The following is a 22,891-nucleotide window of genomic DNA, read 5'->3' on the forward strand; positions in this document are numbered from 1 at the left end:
CACAAAGGTTCTGAACCTACATGTCACGCCCTGGCTCTGGGGACTCTTTAATGTTGAGCCAGGGTGTTAGTTCCTATGTTTAGTTATTTTCTATGTTGTGTTCTAGTTCGTGTTTTCTATGTTGGCCAGGGTGGTTCCCAATCAGAGGCAGCTGATTCTCGTAGTCTCTGATTGGGAACCATACTTAGGCAGCCTGTTGGCACTTTTGTTTTGTGGGATCTTGTTCCGGAGAGGTTTGTGTTTTGTTGACCTTAGGACTTCACGTATCGTTTTGTTGTTTTGTTGTTGTTGGTCAAGTACTCATTAAAAGATGTACGCCTATCACGCTGCGCCTTGGTCCGCTTTTCATGACGTTCGTGACAGAAGATCCCACCAAAGAAGGACCAAGCAGCGTGTTCAGGAGCAAACGCCGGGTAAGGAACTGGAGAAGTTGGCGATGTCCCAGGTGGGCGAATGGTGGTCGTGGGAGGACATGTTCGCGGGCAGAGGGCCATGGGCAAAAGTTAAGGCCCTGGCGAGAGAGGAGGTTCGGCGCCAACTGTGCCGTCGTCGGACAGGCGAGAGGCAACCCCAAGTAATTTTTTTTGGGGGGCACACGGCATGGATGACGGGGCTGCTGGAGGCAGCTACAGGGCGAGTTTGTGGACTAGGAGAGGAGGCCACCAGGTTATGGGGGCCATTGGTCATGAGGGGGAAGGAGAGTGTAGAGGCACGGCGAGAGGTACTGGGGTGTGTTACCAGTCCGGTCCGGCCCGTTCCTGATCCCCGCACAAGGCCAGTGGTGTGTGTTCCCAGTACGGTCCGGCCTGTTCCTGTCCCTCGCACCAAGCCTGTGGTGCGCGTCGCCAGCCCGGCCCGGCCTGTTCCTGCCCCTCGCACCAAGCCAGTGGTGCGCGTCGCCAGCCCGGCCCGGCCTGTTCCTGCCCCTCGCACCAAGCCTGTGGTGCGTGTCGCCAGCCCGGCCCGGCCTGTTCCTGCCCATCGCACCAAGCCTGTGGTACGCGTCGCCAGCCCGGCCCGGCCCGTTCCTGCTCCCCGCACCAAGCCAGTGGTGCGCGTCGCCAGCCCGGTCCGGCCTGTTCCTGCTCCCCGCACCAAGCCAGTGGTGCGCGTCGTCAGTCCGGCACACCCGGAGCCTGAGCAATCCGCTCCACCGGTGTCCAGTCCAGCTCCGGCCAGCGGGACCAGACCAGGGGCGCTACGGGGGGGTAGCGAGAGAGTGGTGGTCACGCCCGGAGCCGGATCCGCCTCCGAGGCGGAATGCCCACCCGGCCCCTCCCCTGTGGTGTTTGGTTGGCGCGATCGCAGTCCGCGCCTTTGGGGGGGGGGGGTACTGTCACGCCCTGGCTCTGGGGACTCTTTAATGTTGAGCCAGGGTGTTAGTTCCTATGTTTAGTTATTTTCTATGTTGTGTTCTAGTTCGTGTTTTCTATGTTGGCCAGGGTGGTTCCCAATCAGAGGCAGCTGATTCTCGTAGTCTCTGATTGGGAACCATACTTAGGCAGCCTGTTGGCACTTTTGTTTTGTGGGATCTTGTTCCGGAGAGGTTTGTGTTTTGTTGACCTTAGGACTTCACGTATCGTTTTGTTGTTTTGTTGTTGTTGGTCAAGTACTCATCAAAAGATGTACGCCTATCACGCTGCGCCTTGGTCCGCTTATTATGACGATCGTGACACTACAGTTGAAGTAGGAAGTTTACATACACCTTAGCCAAATACAGTTAAACTCAGTTTTTCACAATTCCTGACATTTAATCCTAGTAAAAATTCCCTGTTTTAGGTCAGTTAGGATCACCACTTCATTTTAAGAAGATGAAATGTCAGAATAATTGTAGAGAGAACGATTTATTTCAACTTTTATTTATTTCATCACATTCCCAATGGGTCAGAAGTTTACATACATTCAATTAGTATTTGGTAGCATTGCCTTTAAATTGTTTAAATTGTTTAACGTTTCGGGTAGCCTTCCAGAAGCTTCCCACAATAAGTTGGGTGAATTTTGGCCCATTCCTCCTGACAGAGCTGGTGTACCTGAGTCAGGTTTGTAGGCATCCTTGTTCGCACACACTTTTTCAGTTCTGCCCACACATTTTCTAAGGATGGAGGTCAGGGCTTTGTGATGGCCTCTCCAATACCTTGACTTTGTTGTCCTTAACAACTTTGGAGGTATGCTTGGGGTCATTGTCCATTTGGAAGACCCATTTGTGACCAAGCTTTAACATCCTGACTGATGTCTTGAGATGTTGCTTCAATATATCCACATAATTGTCCTTCTTCATGATGCCATCTATTTTGTTTAGTGCACCAGGCCCTCCTGCAGCACCAACCAGCATGATGCTGCCACCCCCGTGCTTCACGGTTGGGATGGTGTTCTTTGGCTTGCAAGCAGCCCCCTTTTTCTTCCAAACATAATGATGGTCATTATGGGCAAACAGTTCTATTTTTGTTTCATCAGACCAGAGGACATTTCTCCAAAAAGTACGATCTTTGTCCCCATGTGCAGTTGCAAACCGTAGTCTGGCTTTTTCATGGCGGTTTTGGAGCAGTGGCTTCTTCCTTGCTGAGGGGCCTTTCAGGTTATGTCGATATAGGACTCGTTTTACTGTGGATATAGATACTTTTGTACCTGTTTCTTCCAGCATCTTCACAAGGTCCTTTGCTGTTGTTCTGGGATTGATTTGCACTTTTCGCACCAAAGTACGTTCATCTCTAGGAGACAGAACGTGTCTCCTTCCTGAGCGGTATGACGGTTGCGTGGTCCCATGGTGTTTATACTTGCGTACTATTGTTTGTACAGATGAACGTGGTACCTTCAGGTGTTTGGAAATTGACCTCAGAAGAAAAAATTCTTCTGAGGTCTTGGCTGATTTCTTTTGATTTTCCCATGACGTCAAGCAAAGAGGCACTGAGTTTGACGGTAGGCCTTGAAATACATCCACAGGTACACCTCCAACTGACTCAAATGATGTCAATTAGCCTATCAGAAGCTTTTCTTGAATTTTCCAAGCTGTTGAAAGGTACAGTCAACTTAGTGTATGTAAACTTCTGACCCACTGGAATTGTGATACAGTGAATTATAAGTGAAATAATCTGTCTGTAAACAATTGTTGGAAAAATTACTATACTATAGTAAAGAAATATGTGGAGTGGTTCAAAAACAACTTTTAATGACTCCAACCTAGGTATATGTAAACTTCCGACTTAAACTGTATATACATTTTACAGACACAGTATATTTTACATTAGTTATCTTGTTATTTTCGCGTCCAGCCAGGTAGGCTATATTCCTGTTGTAAAGAGAAGCAATGTGCTTAATATTAGGAAAGTTGAGAAGTAAATATAGTAGGGTTAGCCTATAGAAAGCTGATGGGATCCTCCTCTTTTTAATAGAGGCCATCAAACCCCCCCTTTTATGCTGCTGCTACTATCTGTTTATTATCTATACATAGTCACTTTAATAACTCTACCTACATGTACATATTACCTCAATGACCTCGACTAACCGGTGCCCCCGCACATTGACTCTGTGCCGGTACCCCCTGTATATAGCCTCACTATTGTTATTTTACTATTGTTATTTTACTGCTGCGCTTTAATAAAAAATAAAAAATATATATTTCTTAAAACTGCATTGTTGGTTAAGGCCTTGTAAGTAAGCATTTCACTGTAAGGTCTACACCTGTTGCATTCGGCGCATATGACAAATACAATTTGATTTGATTTGATTTGACTCGTGACCACTGGTGTAGCTGTAACAGCCTTAGTGTTTACATCATTAAGCCTTTATGTATGTGTTATGAATGACCAAATGGGTCTGACTTTATAGTAAGTACAGCGTCAGAAAGACACTTTCAATTTCTTTAGGTTGGGGGCGTTCATCAAGGTACGTGTTTCTTGGTGTAATGTCGTTTGATTTTAAACCTAACCCTAACTAATGAAGGCCTAGTTTGCGTTGGTCCACCTGCGCATTTGGGCGGAAGTGTCTGGGAATGAGATTAGGTGTAATGTGAGTAACATGACATCACTTTAGAGCGTATGCCATCCTTCAGCACATGTCACCCTTTATAAAGCATGATTATATCATATTCGACACAGTGGGTTATGTCACAGTTGACATTGGTGATTATGTCACACAGTTATGACACTCTTTATAAAGCATGACATACAATTATAGAGACTTTGTAACACATTTATGTAGTGCTTATGAAGTTATGAAGGCTTTATGAAGCCTTTAGAAGCTGAATGTCATTTCAAGCGGGACCAAAGATTCAGTGTAGCGTTATGACCACAAGTTACATATGGTGACACATTCAGATAAGTGGGAAATAAGGGTCCTGTGGTCAGCAGTCAAGAATCTCTAATTCCAGTACATTCCAGATGATAATCTCAGCAGGATTAGTAGTCCCTCCCTATAGGTCACTCATAAGGGAACTATTATGATGGTTAGATTCTGATCTTAGTGTACAGAAAAAAGCAAATCATGCCAAGAAACATAAAATGGAGTATACATGAATGAGTCATTCATTCTTTTAAAAATTCTTCCCTCGACCTGAATGTGAAAGTGAAAACATGGTTGGTACACACAGGGAGATAATTATGCTAAGATGCTGGGGCCTCCTAATATGATGTGATGTTTCATGACACTAATCCTAATATGAACCTGTCATTGCATGTTAACCTTTGGCATAAAAAATACATTTAGACTATTCATATCTGGAGAGGATAATGCTAAGCATTAGAAAAACAACTTCACCAGAATACTAGACTTACAATTCTCTTCTGCTACAGTATCCAAAGTTTATACTAGTAATCAAAAATGGAAAGAGCTTTCACCTTTATGCAAGAAAATTAGAGAGATGGAGGGAAAGCGAGAGAGAGAGAGAGAGAGAGAGCAGCACGCCAAGGTAAAACAACAATGATCTCACACCCTGCTGTTCCTAAACTGGGCCAGTGACCGACTCGGTCAGAGAAACAGAAGAACAAATATAAAAGCAGGCCTGAGTTGTCAGAGCTAATGTCTGTCCCATTTCCAGTAAAGGGCATGCCAGAAAGGGTCACTGGGATACCTTATCACCACCCCCCTTCCCTCCCCATTTACCTCAACCTCAAAGGCCAGACATTCACTTAAATGTGAACCAGTTGGAGCAACATAAAGTCAAACCCAAGTTTTGACCTCTGGTACCATTACAAAAAAATACCATCTGCTTCATTTTGATAACAGTAAAATTGACAAAACAGTAAAACAACTGAAGGCATATGTTGATATGATATTTAGTGTTGTGCTTTTCTATTCCCACTCTATCATCGCTGTTGCTTCACTGTTGTTTATAACAGGCCTTGGATACAGTTTGTTTATAGGAATTCTACAGAGAAAGCTTCCTATCTCCTCTGCCTGTTTAACGTCCAGGTGAGCCTTCCCCAGTTTAGACACAGGTTCAAGTGAGGGTTCTGTCTTTCCCAGCACTGTGTACACATCATATTTGTCATCTCTGTCTGAAGCAGACTTACAGGCCACGTGAAGCTTCCTGGGGCAGACCATGTAAACACTGTAAGGCCTGTGTGAAACGCAGAGGTTTTCCATCCAGCAGTGGACTCTTCTCCCTCTTCTTTCAGCAAAGCCTTTGTTCTCTGGCCCCCTAATCTCCGGAAACTGGAAAGTGGGTCTTTTTCAGAGGGATAAAGTGTGTCTGAACCAAAAGCTGATCAGCCATCGAAAGCATTTGACAAGGCTGTACATATCATATTCTAAATGGGGCACTAGAGAAAAGATGTTGGATTTTGCCAGTTCTTTAGCAATGTATTTCCCTGACAGTGTACAATACACAACATGCAAACACATCCCTTTTACTAAGTCAATGGCATGGCATTTCTTTTTGAGAACAGCTCTTTCATTATAGTGGGTGCATGTGAGAGTATGTGAGAGCTTAAGAGTGGTGAGAGAATAGAGTGCAATACAAATATTGGGGTAAATCTGAAATAGAAATAAAGGTTGCAGTCACATCACTATGTGAACAAGACAAGTCCTAGCCTATTGCAACACACCTCTTAGACTCTTTCCACCTCCTCATTTTATGTTGTTCCCATTAAGGCCATTTGGCAATAAACAAGACAAATTACTACTTATCTCTATTGACAACTCAATACAGTAAAATTTCCCACTGGGCAAAAACTTGTTGTTTCAAGTTAGTTGACAACTCAACCAAATATAAATCAAAACTAGACATTGAACTGATGTCTGTGCCCAGTGGAGTTATTTGGATAGTCAATCAGTAGATGCTCTACATACTATCTACAGACTATCAGTAACATTTCAACTAATTATCTACTAACCCTAGCGCTAATCCTAAACTTAACCCTTATCCTAACCCTAAACTTTACCCTAGCCCTAACCCTTATTCTAAACCTAACCCTAAACGTAACCTGAGCAAGCAGTTGTTTATCAACAGATAGATGGACTAGCCAGACTATCCAAATAAAATGTGACCCTCAATACTTCTGTATCTAATCTGTCTTTGATTTGAGTCCTGTATTCATTTGAGTGGCAACTGTGGTGAATTATTAGTAATGAACTGTAGAGTTTAATGGACTATGAGGTAGAACTGGGTTAATCAAGAGCATAAAGTTAGAATTCTTTGTTACTGGGCCAGGAATTGTATTGGGTCATTTAATTTTACTGTGTGGGTGAGTAGAGAGGGAATCTGCCCAGGGTCAGATTGCTTGCTCTTACTTAGATCCATGGTTGTCTTATCATATCAAAGACTGAAACTGGCTTGGGCCGTTTGTTTTTGTCTTCAAACACAGTGAAAAGAGCCAGGGTTGAACAGAGTTTAAACTAAACATGAGTGTTTTTGCAAGATAAGGATTGATTGATTGTAGTACTCTGAACTTAATGAAAGTTGAGTTAAGCCGCTCTCAGAGACAAAGGGAGTGGGCGGAGCAATAAAAGAGCGGGAAAACTTAAGAGGACTATATAAGATGGAGGGAGACCGTAAGGGGGGTGCCACTCTGCAGACTGGTATCGGCTTTGTTGAAAACTTTAATAAAGTCATTTCTTGATGCAACAAAAACTCTGTAAGATCTTATTTGTAATAAAGTATAGTGGTTATTTTCCACAACATAATTGGCGATCCCGGCAGGACTGGTTATAGAGATCTTTGATTGCTTTACCGTCTGAGAAAGTTTGAGCGACACACACAGATTCAGTGGCCACTGTTTAAACAAAGGTAAGCGGCGTTCTTACTTGAGCTGTGTGTTTCGATCAAGCTGAATCTGAGGGTGGGGTACGGAAGGGTTCTCTCCAGAAATGTAAGGACCAGATTTAGCAGAAGAAGCAGAGTTTTTGTTGGAATGAGGAATAAGCATGCATGCAATTGATTGTTGATGAGTTAAATCCTACGGATACCGCTTTGGGGAGCTCAAATTAGCACGATCAGGTCACAGGTTTAGTCTCAATAACAGGGAATGTAGAGATAGAAGAAGAGGAAAAAGGAAGCAGCAGGTTTCCACACCAAGGAGAGGAGAACAATCACATTTAGGTATAAACTGTTATTTTGGACTAGGGGACAGGACTAACTTTTTGTAGGTTCTGGATTGATTACACAACAATTTATATTTTTACTAAAATCAAGGCAGCAAGTTGAAATGATTAGAATACTGGAAAGTGGTTATGGGTTTGTTATGTTATAGGTGTATATTCCACTTAATGAAACATTAAAATGTCTTATGTGTCTTGATTGGGAGTCTTTCTTCACGGATTGATGGAAATCCCCTACAGTATGAATGATGAGGGAGATGTAGGAGACCACGTCTCAAACAACATTTTAATGTATACTTGGGATCAAGTATCACTGATTCCTTACACTGAGGAATTGACTGTATTTGTGAGAGGGAAAATTATTACATTCAGTGGGGTTAAAGAATCCTTCCGAGGGTCAAAGATAATGAATTCTGAAAGGTGAAATGTAAATTGACAGTATGTATGGGTGACAGCGCGAATGAGGGTTACAAATAGTCAAATGGTGTATCATGCTGCATTTAAACAATCACTAGAGGGGTTGAATCTGAGTGTTATGGATTGTAGTAAAGTGTTATGGGTGTCGAATGACAATGACGCTTATGGGCGAAACCATCATCACATTAGTAAACTATTTTATAGGAGGGGGGCCACAGGGCATGTGGGAAAGTACAACCAACGAGGCAAGAGCATTTTGCATATTTGAGTTTTCGACATCACAAAGCATGTTGGGGGTGATTGAGTGGTAGCAGTGCGGCTAGGGAAAAGCCTAGGGGTAATTTCGTTTTATGTGCACTGGATTGTGGAATTCACCGGAGAAGGGAGCAGTCACAAGTGATGTTCTTGGGGATAGTCTGAAAGGAGGGATCAGGAGATGTGGGAATAGAGTGAGAATTTCGAATTTAAATTGTTTGGACTGATTAAGAGGTATCAACATGGAAACTAACTAAATGTGTACTTTTTCTTCCAGGAAAAAGGGGGGAGGGATTTTCTCTTTTCTTTGAAATATTTTCTGAGACTATAAGTAAGGCCTGGCCATTTTTTTGTTTGTTTATTGTTTTACTGTATGGTGTTCAAATAACCACAAACAAACAACTTAGTATGAAATGTTAGCTGTATAGGATTTTTATTTGTATTTTAGGTTTTTTCACGGGATGGAAGTTAAATATCTTAAAGGGGCAAACACATGTAATTTGGGCTTTTATTTACTGAGGGATAAGTAAATACGTGTGATTTATTTTTAAATGTTTTGAAGGTTGTTAATGAGTGGTATACTATTGATGGAACAATTCATTGAATGATTTCAATGACCTCTGCAATCTGTCCTGGCTTTATAGTGTGGCCTGATCACCTGCACTGTAAATCTTGGAGGCATGCTGAATTGGGGGTTGGTTATAATAAGGAATTGTGAGGAAGTATATAATTTGGCATTAATCCTATATATCATCCCAAGCAGGACAAGGATGAAGTGAGAGAGTTAGTTTTGGAGGAGAGATATCCTTGAATAATGTTATGGAATGAAATTGGGTTAAGATATCATCAAGGGTTGTCATTTTAAGTTCAGTTATTCTTTTTGGTTTAACAAGCAATATTGTTGTTGTTTTGTTTTTTGAACACATGAATCACGATGTGATGCATGTGTCCAAAGGGGGGAAGTTGTTAACGATTTTGTTTTTTTGGGCTTACAGGGGTTTTACAGGTGTTTTAAAGATTTTTGGGTTTACAGGGGCTTTAATGGTTTTTAATATTTTTAATGTTTTTAATGTTTTTGTGGTAAGATATGCAAATTGTATTAAGGATATGAGCAGTAGTAATAATGTGTTATGGGTTAGGTTAAATCTTTTTTGTTTTTGTGATAGGAGGCAGGGTGTAGAGGCAGTCTGTCTATGAAATGAGTGGACTACAACGAGCTGGAAGATGGTGCGCTTCATAATCTCAAGGCTTCTCCTGACGGATGAGAGGACATAAGTAGCATACTGTGTCTTACCTAACCTAACAATGTTCTTAAAAAATGTTTCCCATGGGTGAAGGGAACTCTGCCCAACGGAGTAGGATAATCTGAGTATTTTCTGCGCCCTGGAGACTATGTGATGGTAAAAGACTACGGAAGAAAGAGTTGGAAAGACCCTATGTGGAGGGGCCTGTACCAGGTGTTGTTGGCTACCTCAATGATGGTAAAAGTGACGGAGACAGATACTTAGATCCATGTTTCACACTATAGGAGTGTTCCAACCCCAGGAGAGGAAGATGGCCCCGCCATTGGGTAGCATTGTTGTCTTTTGTGTGTGTCTGTGCTTGTGTGTCCTTGCAGCAGTAACTCTGAGCTTCCCTATGGGTAGGCTGATAGAAGGACACTCTTCGCAGACCGATGTCGATAGATTGAGAGGGACTCTGGCTGATCCGGAGACCCTAGTGACGGAAGAAGGTTAACAGCTAAAGTGACCATACATCGTCGTCCAGGTTACACCAATGGCGGTACGGATAGAGGGGAGCGTGACCTGGTATCATCTAAACCATTGTACCAGAGTGAGGGAACTGATGACTGAGAGATGAGAGAGCTGAGGATGGAATCAGTGGGGGGAGGATGGCAATTACTGATGAGCTACGTGTTCTTGCTGATTCCCTCGGCGCAGGGGCAGACCATTGAGACCTTCGAGACCTTCGAGACTTTCAAGACTTTCAAGACCTTCTAGATCTTCGAGATATTCCAGACATTCAAGACATTCAAGACGCACCAGATATCCCCATCATTGATTTCATTGCACTTGACTAGTTCCCTGAGAATAAGGGGAATGGGGTACTGATAATAGTAAAGAGCAGAAGAACAAGACATAGAAGGGATATAGACAGGATTAGAATGTATATTACTGCACAGGCAGGAACCATAATTAAAATACAGAAAGGGATCACTATTAAAATACAAGGGTTAAATGGTTATTGGTGTGGGAGGAATTAGCACAAGGAGTATGGGGAAATCACATGGGATAACGGTGACCTTAAGATAATAAAAGACAGATGGATCATAGACATAAGAATAACAGTTCAAGACATAGATAAACAATTTGATGTAATACTTAGTGTTAGAGTTCCAGGGGGAAGTGTTGTTGGAGTAGTTATTCCTTGGGAAAGTGCACTAAACCCTGTACATGTTAGAGCCATACCAAATACAGAAGAAAGGGAATGGAAGGAGCCGTTAAACAATGATTGGTATAGATGAGTACAATATATTACATTACAATTAAATAAAGAAAATAGTCTAATATGCACCACATCTCCAATTTAAAGAATTAACAGTAGTTCAAAATCTTCACAGTTACCAGGACTGTGTGCTAGGATTCAATCACAACTTTTGTAATATTTAGGAAATTCTAACTATAAACAGTTTTATGATCAACCAGGATGAGGAGAGAAGTGTAAGCAATTGTTAGAATAGGAACAAGGAAATGGGAAACACCAGAGTAATATCAAATAGACTATGAGGAAGTATAGGAATGTTACAATAAAACAATTGGGTTATATCATTTGGGAGAATTCAAGGGAGAATGTGAAACTAGGTGGCGTTTAAACAGATAGCATTTGGAATACAGGGACCCCTCAAATAAAAATCTATCAGGCAGCAGGATCAAGAATTAGAAATTGGTATTAAAAATGAGTGGTGAAACATAATAATTTGTCATACAGTCAATACTTATAGGGATGTTTTGGATTAGAAATGAACTCAACTAAACTGTTATGATCTGTCCTTTCCTGAGGTTACTACGGATGGTGTCGTAATGCATAGCAGAGATAATTCGGTCCAGAACGGTGTAAACCTCAATAAAAACCAAAAACCCTCTACCCGGCTGAAGAGGAGCAACAAAGGCGTTGAAGACGTTTCTGTCCGACACCACCTCTGCCAGGAGACCTGAATCCAGCATCAAATCAAAGCAATCAATTGCCTTCTCTTTTGTGCCTTTTCTCTCAAGAATGTGACAGGAGTCCATGTGGAGTGAGCAGGAAGAGAGATCTATGCAAATACAACATTCTTCATAGTTTCGGTATACTGGTTGGCAAAATGGACAAAACAGAATGATGGTGGAGGTGGGGCGGCTTAGGTGTGACATTGGAATTGGGACATTGCCATGGGCAATCCATGATGAACTATGAAGCTATCTGAAGAACATAAGGAGGACGCCAGAAGTGCCGGTAGAGGAAGGGAGTGTTAGTTGAGGTAGTATGTTGAATTGAGGAGGTAGTATACACTGCTAAATGTATAGTAATTTAGACTAGGAATGCATTGGGAAACTGATCTGTTGTAATTCTCGTTATGAGGAAGGTCATGTTAGAATTGTAATAATATAACTATACAGTATGCCAGTGTCAATATGTGCCAAGGTGAGAGTTTTAACTTTGAATGATGGAACCAAGGTGACTAACTAAAAATTGTCATTCTAAATTTGTTTTGGGTGATTAATTTGAGTATGATTATGAATTGTAAGCTGACTGATTGATCTGAATTAAGTTATGTGAGTTAAAGATATTGATATTATTCTTAAACATGTCCTAGGTAGTATGGCTAAACCAACGCTACGTTAGTTTTAATGTGTTAGGATACTAACACATATTGGAATTGGTTTAGGTAGAAATATTAATATTGTTCATTATGAGTATAACTTTGAATGCAAGGATGGTGATTGATAGCATAAACATAATATACTTTGTAAGGTTATGGGATTAGTAATCCCATGAGGAGGGATATGTGGTGAATTATTAGTAATGAACTGTAGAGTTTAATGGACTATGAGGTATAACTGGGTTAATCAAGAGCATAAAGTTAGAATTCTTTGTTACTGGGCCAGGAATTGTATTGGGTCATTTAATTTCACTGTGTGGGTGAGTAGAGAGGGAATCTGCCCTAGGGTCAGATTGCTTGCTCTTACTTAGATCCATGGTTGTCTTATCATATCAAAGACTGAAACTGGCTTGGGCCGTTTGTTTTTGTCTTCAAACACAGTGAAAAGAGCCAGGGTTGAACAGAGTTTAAACTAAACATGAGTGTTTTGCAAGATAAGGATTGATTGATTGTAGTACTCTGAACTTAATGAAAGTTGAGTTTAGCCGCTCTCAGAGACAAAGGAAGTGGGCGGAGCAATAAAAGAGCGGGAAAACTGAAGACGACTATATAAGATGGAGGGAGACCGTAAGGGGGGTGCCACTCTGCAGACTGGTATCGACTTTGTTGAAAACTTTAATAAAGTCATTTCTTGATGCAACAAAAACTCTGTAAGACCTTATTTGTAATAAAGTATAGTGGTTATTTTCCACAACACAACAAAGCGAACCGGTCAATTAAATTGGAATCCCTTGCAGCCTGCCTTTGCTTCTATTGACTGTCTTCCCATTGGAAGAACTTCTATCACATTGATTAAATGGAGTGTGAGAAAGCTGAGGCATCTGCACAGGTTGGCTGCGTCTAGGACAGAGAAGAATGCTTCCACATTCCAGTGTCTTAATGAGTGAGACTGAGTTAAGGAACTGAAGCACATGGCACATTAAAGAGCCTGTTGCGGGGCCTCCAGAGTTTTCGCAGCGGTGTAAGGCACTGTATCGCAGTGCTAGAGGTGTCACTACAGACCTGGATTCGATCACAGGCTGTATCACAACCGGCCGTGATTGGGAGTCCCATAGGGCGGCACACAATTGGCCCAGCGTTTGGCCGGGGGGGGGCTTTACTTGGCTCATCGTGCTCTAGCGACTCCTTGTGGCGTGCTGGGCACCAGCAGGCTGACCTTGGTTGTCAGTTGACCAGTGTTTCCTCCGACACGTTGGTGCGGCTGGCTTCTGGGTTAACCAGACGGGTGTTAAGAAGCGCGGTTTGGCGGGTTATGTTTCGGGGGACTCCTAACACGACCTTCGCCTCCTGAGCCCGTTGGGGAGTTGCAGTGATTAGACAAGATTGAAATTGGGGAGATAAAGTTGGTAAAATACAAAAAAAAAAAATATATATATATTTAATAATAACATGCACAGCCAGGCCAGGCAGAGGAATAGGATGGCCTCCCGAGTGGCGCAGTGGTCTAAGGCACTGCATCGCAGTGCTAGCTGTGCCACTTGAGATCCTGGTTTGAATCCAGGCTCTGTCGTAGCCGGCCGTGACTGGGAGACCCATGCGGCAGCGCACAATTGGTCCAGGGTAGGGGAGGAAATGGCCGGCAGGGCTATAGCTCAGTTGGTAGAGCATGGCGTTTGCAACGCCAGGGTTGTGGGTTCGATTCCCACGGGGGGCCAGTATGAATAAAAAAATAATAATGTATGCACTCACTAACTGTAAGTCGCTCTGGATAAGAGCGTCTGCTAAATGACTAAAATGTAAATAGAGATATGTGTAAGTCAATATTCCATGCTCCCAACCAAAGGAGAGGATTCCATCTGATGTCCCACCCCCTCAGGCCATGGAGGCTCCTAGCAGCTGGAACAGAGAAAACTTCCACACACACGTGTTGGTGATTGCGTCACTTTTCGCCACACGGCTTCAGTTACTCTAAATAAATGTGTTCCACATTGCTAACTTGGGCTCCAATAATAATATCGGTGTCCACCCCCTACCCTCACTCACTACCCCCAGCCCTGCGATTGGCTCTCAGAACAGAGTCTATCAATTACCCTGGGTTTTCAAGAAATTGTGTGTTTTGAATTACGAAACGAGTCCTGGGCCTTTTGGCTGGGCCGCTGTATGTATAAGAGCAGCTCATTGATCCTCCCTCCCTCCCTTCACCCCAGCTCATACTAAATATTTTTTGATTTCTTGAGGCAATGGACCCCATGTGTTACAGGGTCTCTCTCTCTCTCTCTCTCTCTCTCTCTCTCTCTCTCTCTCTCTCTCTCTCTCTCTCTCTCTCTCTCTCTCTCTCTCTCTCTCTCTCTCTCTCTCTCTCTCTCTCTCTCTCTCTCTCTCTCTCTCTCTCTCTCTCTCTCTCTCTCTCTCTCTCTCTCTCTCTCTCTCTCTCTCTCTCTCTCTCTCTCTCTCTCTCTCTCTCTCTCTCTCTCTCTCTCTCTCTCTCTCTCTCTCTCTCTCTCTCTCTCTCAGGCCTCCCCAAGAGCCAATCCATATTCAGCAGACTATTACTCCCCACGCTATGACACAGTGAGCCCTGTGTGTGCGCTCACCACATTGGCAGGCCTTTCTCAACACCTGGTTTCAATATCCCCTCTGAGTGAGTGGGAAAAGATTAACCGTCCTACAGTACAGTTTGCTTTTGTTTGGTAAATTGAAATTGGAAAAACTTGAGCCAGTAAATAACAATGCTATTCTGGTTATTTACAGTGGGGGAAAAAAGTATTTAGTCAGCCACAATTGTGCAAGTTCTCCCACTTAAAAAGATGAGAGAGGCCTGTAATTTTCATCATAGGTACAAGTCAACTATGACAGACAAAATGAGAAAAAAATTCAAGAAAATCACATTGTAGGACTTTTAATGAATTTATTTGCAAATTATGGTGGAAAATAAGTATTTGGTCAATAACAAAAGTTTCTCAATACTTTGTTATATACCCTTTGTTGGCAATGACACAGGTCAAACGTTTTCTGTAAGTATTCACAAGGTTTTCACACACTGTTGCTGGTATTTTGGCCCATTCCTCCATGCAGATCTCCTCTAGAGCAGTGATGTTTTGGGGCTGTCGCTGGGCAACACAGACTTTCAACTCCCTCCAAAGATATTCTATGGGGTTGAGATCTGGAGACTGGCTATGCCACTCCAGGACCTTGAAATGCTTCTTACGAAGCCACTCCTTCGTTGCCCGGGCGGTGTGTTTGGGATCATTGTCATGCTGAAAGACCCAGCCACGTTTCATCTTCAATGCCCTTGCTGATGGAAGGAGGTTTTCACTCAAAATCTCACGATACATGGCCCCATTCATTCTTTCCTTTACACGGATCAGTCGTCCTGGTCCCTTTGCAGAAAAACAGCCCCAAAGCATGATGCTTCACAGTAGGTATGGTGTTCTTTGGATACAACTCAGCATTCTTTGTCTTCCAAACACGACGAGTTGAGTTTTTACCAAAAAGTTCTATTTTTGTTTCATCTGTCCATATGACATTCTCCCAATCCTCTTCTGGATCATCCAAATGCACTCTAGCAAACTTCAGACGGGCCTGGACATGTACTGGCTTAAGCAGGGGGACACGTCTGGCACTGCAGGATTTGAGTCCCTGGCGGCGTAGTGTGTTACTGATGGTAGGCTTTGTTACTTTGGTCCCAGCTCTCTGCAGGTCATTCACTAGGTCCCCCCGTGTGGTTCTGGGATTTTTGCTCACCGTTCTTGTGATCATTTTGACCCCACGGGGTGAGATCTTGCGTGGAGCCCCAGATCGAGGGAGATTATCAGTGGTCTTGTATGTCTTCCATTTCCTAATAATTGCTCCCACAGTTGATTTCTTCAAACCAAGCTGCTTACCTATTGCAGATTCAGTCTTCCCAGCCTGGTGCAGGTCTACAATTTTGTTTCTGGTGTCCTTTGACAGCTCTTTGGTCTTGGCCATAGTGGAGTTTGGAGTGTGACTGTTTGAGGTTGTGGACAGGTGTCTTTTATACTGATAACAAGTTCAAACAGGTGCCATTAATACAGGTAACGAGTGGAGGACAGAGGAGCCTCTTAAAGAAGAAGTTACAGGTCTGTGAGAGCCAGAAATCTTGCTTGTTTGTAGGTGACCAAATACTTATTTTCCACCATAATTTGCAAATAAATTCATAAAAAATCCTACAATGTGATTTTCAGGATTTTTTTTAGTTGACGTGTACCTATGATGAAAATTACAGGCCTCTCTCATCTTTTTAAGTGGGAGAACTTGCATAATTGGTGGCTGACTAAAAACTTTTTTTCCCCACTGTATAGGGATTTCCATGTACTGTGTTTTGGGCTTGAGAGAGGTGAAATGAAAAACCTCTAGAAAACAGTGTTGTACTTCTCCAGCTGTAGAGGCACATAGCTGGGTAGCCAGGTGGTGAGGGTGGTGAGGGTTTTGCTCCCCCTGGGCTCACACTGTCCACTGCTGTCAGGAAATAGCAGAGGAGAGGAGCTACATTCCCTTCTTGTTTCCTCTCCTTCAACTGAGGGAAAGCTTGGATGTGACCCCACAAGTGCATCATCCACTTCACATGTTTACTACCATTGGGATCTGGTGGTTCCTTTGTGGTTTGCATGACTGTCTTGTACTGCTCACATCAAACAGACTAGAAAGTTGACTAAATAGAAGATGACAAATCTCTCTAGTTTCTTTAGGACCACATACAGATAAACTTTCATACTTTCATACTCTCAAAACGAAATACATTCTGATGATTTAAAACATTTGGTAGGACAGTGGACAAAGAGCTGGCTTTGTTATAAGACATAATATGAACTAAATGACTTTGTGCATGTTCATTGCACATACCTCTCTGTTCCGGCCGGTAGACACTCCCGACGTTGACGCTGGGGTTCTCCACGGCTGTGTTGGGGTTTCTTCCTGGCACCACAGGTTGGAGGAAGGGAGGCTGTTGCTGCACCTGGGCCCTACCGAACGGGGGGAACTGCTCGTACTGGGGGCTTCGTACTGGAGGCTGAGCGCCAGCCACTGTCCTGTCCGGGGCAGCGGGCACTGGGTCGGCAGCGGCAGCAGCAGGATCCTCTCCTCCATTGTAGAGGCTGTGTGTGTATCTGCGGTCCAGGCCATCTGAGAAGGGTGGCTGGGCAGCCCGTGCTGGCACAGCAGGCACGGCAGGCACGACAGGGTTGGGCCCGTAGCCATAGGACTGGTAGTAACGGTAGCCATCCTCACCATAGTCCTGCGGGGAGCGTGGAACCACAGGTGCCAGACCAGCACCAGTTCCATACCCGACTCCAGTGTATCCTCCACCGACACCAACATATCCTCCACCACCAGCACCATAGCCTCCACCTGTGGACCTCTGGAAGGGTGGCTCTGCGTAGCCCCGACCTGCTCCCTCCACCACACTGGGATCATAGGGCAGAGGGTAGGGCTGCTGAGGGAAGGGGTATTGTGGGTAGGGTTGGACAGGGACGTTGTAGGAAGATGAGAAGGATGATGAGGACGATGAAGAGGACCCAGTGGATGGCCTGAAGCGGGTGTTGGTGGAGCCTGTCCCCACTGAGCCCTGGCGCCAGTTGTCGGGCACCTGTCCGAAGCCAAATGGATGTCTGGCCTGTCCTCTCACGGTCTCCGAGCCTCCCCTGGAGGGGGCCTGCCTGCGTACGTTACCTCCCTGTGGTCTGCGGGGGGTTCGGGGGCGAGAGTCAGCCACCACCACTCTGTGACTTCTCTCCTGGTCCTGTGCTCCTGCGGGGACGTACTCAGCTCCACTGTTGAGGAGGCTGAACCTCCGGCCGTTGTTCTCCCACTGGATTGTTTGTCTCCAGGGGGTGGCAGCGCCATCCTGCCCCACAGCCTGGGCCTGAGCCTGGGCCTGGGCCCATCCGGAGCCCAGTAGTAAACACACCAAGCTCGTCACAACAAGAGGCAGCATCATCATGGCACTAAACACACCTCAACTCACCACCACACAGAGAAACCAACCAACAGCAGCTCAAACACGACCAACCACCTATAGCCTATGTCAACACAGCATGAATCCTCTTCTGGGGGTATGGAGCAGCTCGTGGTGGGAGTGTGGAGAGGATAGCAGGAGGATATGCCAGTGGTTCTGTCCATTCGCTGCTCCTTACAGCTGGCTAGAGAGGCTGAGGACCAGTCTGTGTCCAGGAGCAGTCATATCCTGAAGGGGGGGAGTTGGCTTCAGAGGCCCCGCTGCTGGTCTGTTAGTGCTGTGAGAGAAGGCCCTGTCTTCCTGGCTGTCTAGCTGGGCTGTGACTGTCAGTTGACTGAGCATTTCTCTCACTCAGCCTTCTGGAGAGGAGTGCCTGCCTGTGCGCCTCGACTGCAGCCTTCTATTTGCTTCTCTGATGCTTACAATGGGCTGTGAAAAAAAGCACTCTCAACCTTTTTTTTTTTAAGGAGAGGTCCCACATGGCCCTAGTGCTAGAGCGGTTTCCTGGACTGACTGCTGGAGCCAGGCCTCGCTCTGTAAGGCTTCCAGAGTCAACATCACCATCTGCAAAGGCACTCAGATTTATATTGCGGCTCACTTTCCATTGCCCAAATTCTTTTATCATCCTGAACAAGCAGAGATGTGTGGAACATGGCCTGGATTCACCCACACAGGTGTCTAGCATTTTTATTAATTTTTTGCTCTTTTCAAAAACCCTTTAAACTCATAACTACGTACAGATGGGAAATAACTTGTAACAAAAATTACTTTTGAAAGTAATCGGTAACAGAGTTTTGCCCACTCAGATCAGTACAGTTACAAGGAGCAACAGGTTCCTTTAAACTGGAGAACTGATGAAGAGGAGAGAGTGTGATGGACAGCTTTCAGACAAACACAGAGGGATCAGATAGTCTTTGATTCATTACTTAAAAGAGAACGGCCATAGAAAACTGTCACTTTGATTGCCTTCTGTATACTTATTTCCTGATATCAGGGGATTTTCCTTCTGGTTATAGAGAAAGTCTTGATGTTTTTTAATCAGAACAATCCTCCGACTGTGTGGTTGTACTCATGTTTGGAAATGTGAAGTGTCCCCCACCCCAATACCTATTATGCAATGAAGTTGAGGTCAATTAAGCAACAGTCTTTCTTACTCTCCCCACCCCAACCCACCCAGCATCTCCCCTGTGGCCAGTACAATGCACAATACACCCATGCAGAGCTCCCAGATCAAACTGTGTGCACTGACCTAATAGTACCCCATTTTAAATGATATTGTAGGGTAACATTTTAGATGAAGTTGCTCTTATACCTGTGTAGTAACGCTGTAATCACACTAGTACACAACTGTTCTCAAAGAAAAGTAAACACATTCCAAACATGGGGATAAACAGCAGATCTGGTTCCTGTTTGCCTTGACAGAGTGGAGAGACAGAGACAGAGAGAGCGAGAAAGAGAGAGAGGGAGAGAGAGAGAGAGAGACAGAAAGAGAGGGAGAGAGAGAAAATATCATATTTTTCCTGTTATCAAGGCCAGCGGTTTCCAAGGTGTTTGAGTTGGCATGGGCCTTTGTCAGGAGCCGCCAGAATGTGCCACAGACCAATGAAAGGACAACATTCCACCACCACAAACAGGATCAGAGGTTTAAATTAATCAGCTGGGATCTGCCAACTGCACTCGGCTCCTTTTGAAACATGACTCAGTAAAACAAGCTGATTTATGTGTACAGCTTTTATAATTCATGTTTTTCATATTTTCTGAAAGTCAGGCCAATGTCTTGCAAAGAGCTAGCCTGGTTCCAGATACGTTTGTGCTGTCTTTCCAACTCCTATGGTCAACACTAATGACCATAGGAGTTGGTAAGACAGCACAAACAGATATGGGACCAGGCTAGCAAAGAGCAGCTTTGTGGTGATGATTTGGGGATGAGGAAACATAGGAGGAGCTCCTCCAGGGAGTGGGCCACAAGGTTCCTGTAAAGAGCATCAATATGTATATTATACTGTGATGCTGTATACAGCAGAGCAGAGACAAAATCATTCCCAGGTGCCACTTGGCTACAGCTCTACACAGCCTTCGAGGTTCAAGGCTGTATGGAGCAGCCAGCACAAACTCGAGAGAGATGAGAGGGAAAATCATTTGAGTATTGAAACGCTTTACTGCATCTTACACACGTCAAGCAGATATTATTGGTATGGCCTTGGTTTAGCTAGTTCTGTCATTGATGAATTAGAATCATCCAACAGGTCAAGACTAGAAAACGTCCATTGCAAGATAGCAAGCAGTCCAGAGGGAGAAAACAATTAGGAGATTTGGTTGGAACCACTAGCATTTCTCACATGCTTTCTCTTCTTGCAAAGTGGATTACCTGCTGAACAGAACAGAACAGGGAGCGCAGACGTTCTGTTGTTCTTCCCACATCCTGACTGCAGCACGGTTGATCTCTAATAGCCTGGTATGAGCAGATCATTATTTTCCTGTGCAGCTATCACAGGCTGTTAAAATGTAAACTACCTTTCATTCACCAAGGGAAAATTATTACAGGTTGCAGGCAATTACCCTCGATTTACCATGTTAGGTAACAGCGGGGGCACTGCTGTGCTGCTGTTGAGACAAGTGCTCATTTATGGCCAAGTTCAGTGGCAGAATATGTCTGGTTTTATGCTCGCGGTTAAAAACTGTAGTACTGATGATTTCTGCCGATTTTCCGCTGCTTTCTTCTACTGTGTAGAATGCTATACTGCCCTGGTCATTTAAACATCACTCGTCTCACTATTATAGTTAACATCAAGTATAGCCAAGTTGAGGTTTTGTTCAATGTACTTAATGATTGGTAATGTTTGCATGTTCAGAGTTAGTGGACCACCACTATGGATATAATGATTAGGCAGAGGTCTCAATGGGCAGAGTTATTGTCTACGATTCCCAGTATTCTATATAAAGCAATGTAGTTAAACTATGTAGTCATATGGCTGACATGTATCTCATTCTGAGTGATACAGTAAGTCCACTCTACTCATCACATTCCTACTCTCCACTCACTCCATCAAGTTTATATAGCATGGGAGTTCACTGTCCTGATTGTTCCACGATCCAGCATTTTCCTACCACCTGGGGGGAGTGCATTCCAAGACCACTGTTATCCATCCAATCTACAGAGCTACACAGGTTATTTGAGGATAGATCCATCCATAAGGTGTCCATCTCTCCATCTACCATGGCTCTCCCCATCACCACACAACACCCTTCATGGGACTGCCTTAGTCGGGATTTCACCTCCATCAAGCTGACATAAAATGATGAAATTCCTTCTGGAAGAACATTGCAAGATTCCTGTAGTGGCAGACTATCGATGACTCCGTGCCATTTCCTAATCATGCTACCTCCATAGCTTTTGTTTTTAAAGACAAGTATTTCCCCTGAGGACACTGGGTTGTCTTTTATCCCTTTATTACCACAGTCATATTTCATATCATTACAGTTTTTAGGCTTAAATTAAGCTTAGAGTTTTTTTAGTTTATTATAGAATAATCCCAGGAGATTCTCTTTGCAGAAGAAAACATGTTGGTTTCAATAGCAAACCCACGAGACTGACTCTGAGTGTCCTAAAATCCCATCTTTAATACATTCCGTTGAGATTTGGTTTGAGCTGTGGCAGTGGAGAGATGGATTGTTTTCCTGTGACTGTGCTGTGTGCTTCTCATGTCTCGTAGAAACAGTGTGCACTTTGTGAAGAACAGTGAAAGAAGACATTGAGCTAAAGGGACTGTGTGGCTGTGTGCTGGGGAAACCCTGAGGGAGCAGGCGCCCCACTGAGAGAGAACAACCCTGAGAGCTCCACATAACAGGACGCAAGTATTTGCTCTTGTTCTGGGATCTCACATCTATATTCAATTTCTCAGGGTATGATCTAGGTGAAACGTCTATGTCCTCTTACATGTTGTTGGTTCTATGGTTGTATGTAATTACCCTAGACTAAATGTATTACCATAGTCACATTATGTTTTAAATGGTACGCCTCAATTCAGCTACAGTATTTGCTCAGCGTGTGCTCTTTCACCCAAGTCCCTACTGTACATCTGTGCTAGATAGATCCCCATTCCTTGAATACTGTCAGTCCTCTCCAGATGTCTGTTGGGAATCACATTCAGCAGCGCTCTCTTTCCCTCTTTCCCCTCCTCCCTCTGTCTTTTCCTGTCTCTCCTGGAATTTGAGCTCAGAACTTTAATCTTTTGAAGAATTGTCACTATGAAATGCTAACTAAGAAGTCCGTCTTATTGGCTTAATTCCGGTAATGAGAAGCGGTAGGTAGTACTTCTCATTTTACTGCTGCTTTGATGACTTCTGATGAGCATAATACTGACTCCCGTTTGATCTTAGCCTGCTCACAAGAAAGTAGTCTCCTGTATTTAGTTACTTCCGCTCACAAGCCCTAGTTACACTTCACCATGTCCACTGTAGTAATATATACAATAGCTGAAGGAGGCTGGCTGTTGTAAGATAATTTGGTCAAACAGTGCTGGATGAGAGACTGTAGCCTTTGAAGTGAACCCACCTGTTTTCCATTACAATCCAGTGAGAAGGCGTGATGCACCTGCAGACAGTTTTCGTGGCTCTACATTAAGCACAAGGACGACCAGGCAAACGCTTCCAATCACCAAATCATTTACATTCGGTTTTATCAAGGCATACAAATATCAGCCTGGTAATGTTACACAGATTAACAACATGATACACAAATGAAGATTGCTTCCCTGTCAAGACAAAGCATGTGTTGGCCTGCTTGTACTTCTTTACGCTATCTTTGTTAATCTTGTAACATCTGATTTGCGGTTTTCCATACAAACCAGACA

General features: G+C 43.9%; 1 protein-coding gene across 1 annotated transcript in view; it reads right to left on the bottom strand.

The window, feature by feature from the left end:
• LOC311127297 (lysyl oxidase homolog 1-like) overlaps positions 1–18,452 on the bottom strand; it is a 37,599-nt gene extending 19,147 nt beyond the window's left edge. The window contains exon 1 of the mRNA XM_084159107.1: positions 16,928–18,452. Coding sequence (XP_084015233.1) covers positions 16,928–18,023 — 1,096 coding nt within the window. The 5' untranslated portion in view covers positions 18,024–18,452. The remainder of the gene's footprint in view (positions 1–16,927) is intronic.
• Between the last annotated feature and the right edge of the window lie 4,439 nt (positions 18,453–22,891).

This window comes from Coregonus lavaretus, assembly GCF_964263955.1.
Source record: "Coregonus lavaretus genome assembly, chromosome: 4".
Lineage (NCBI taxonomy): Eukaryota > Metazoa > Chordata > Actinopteri > Salmoniformes > Salmonidae > Coregonus > Coregonus lavaretus.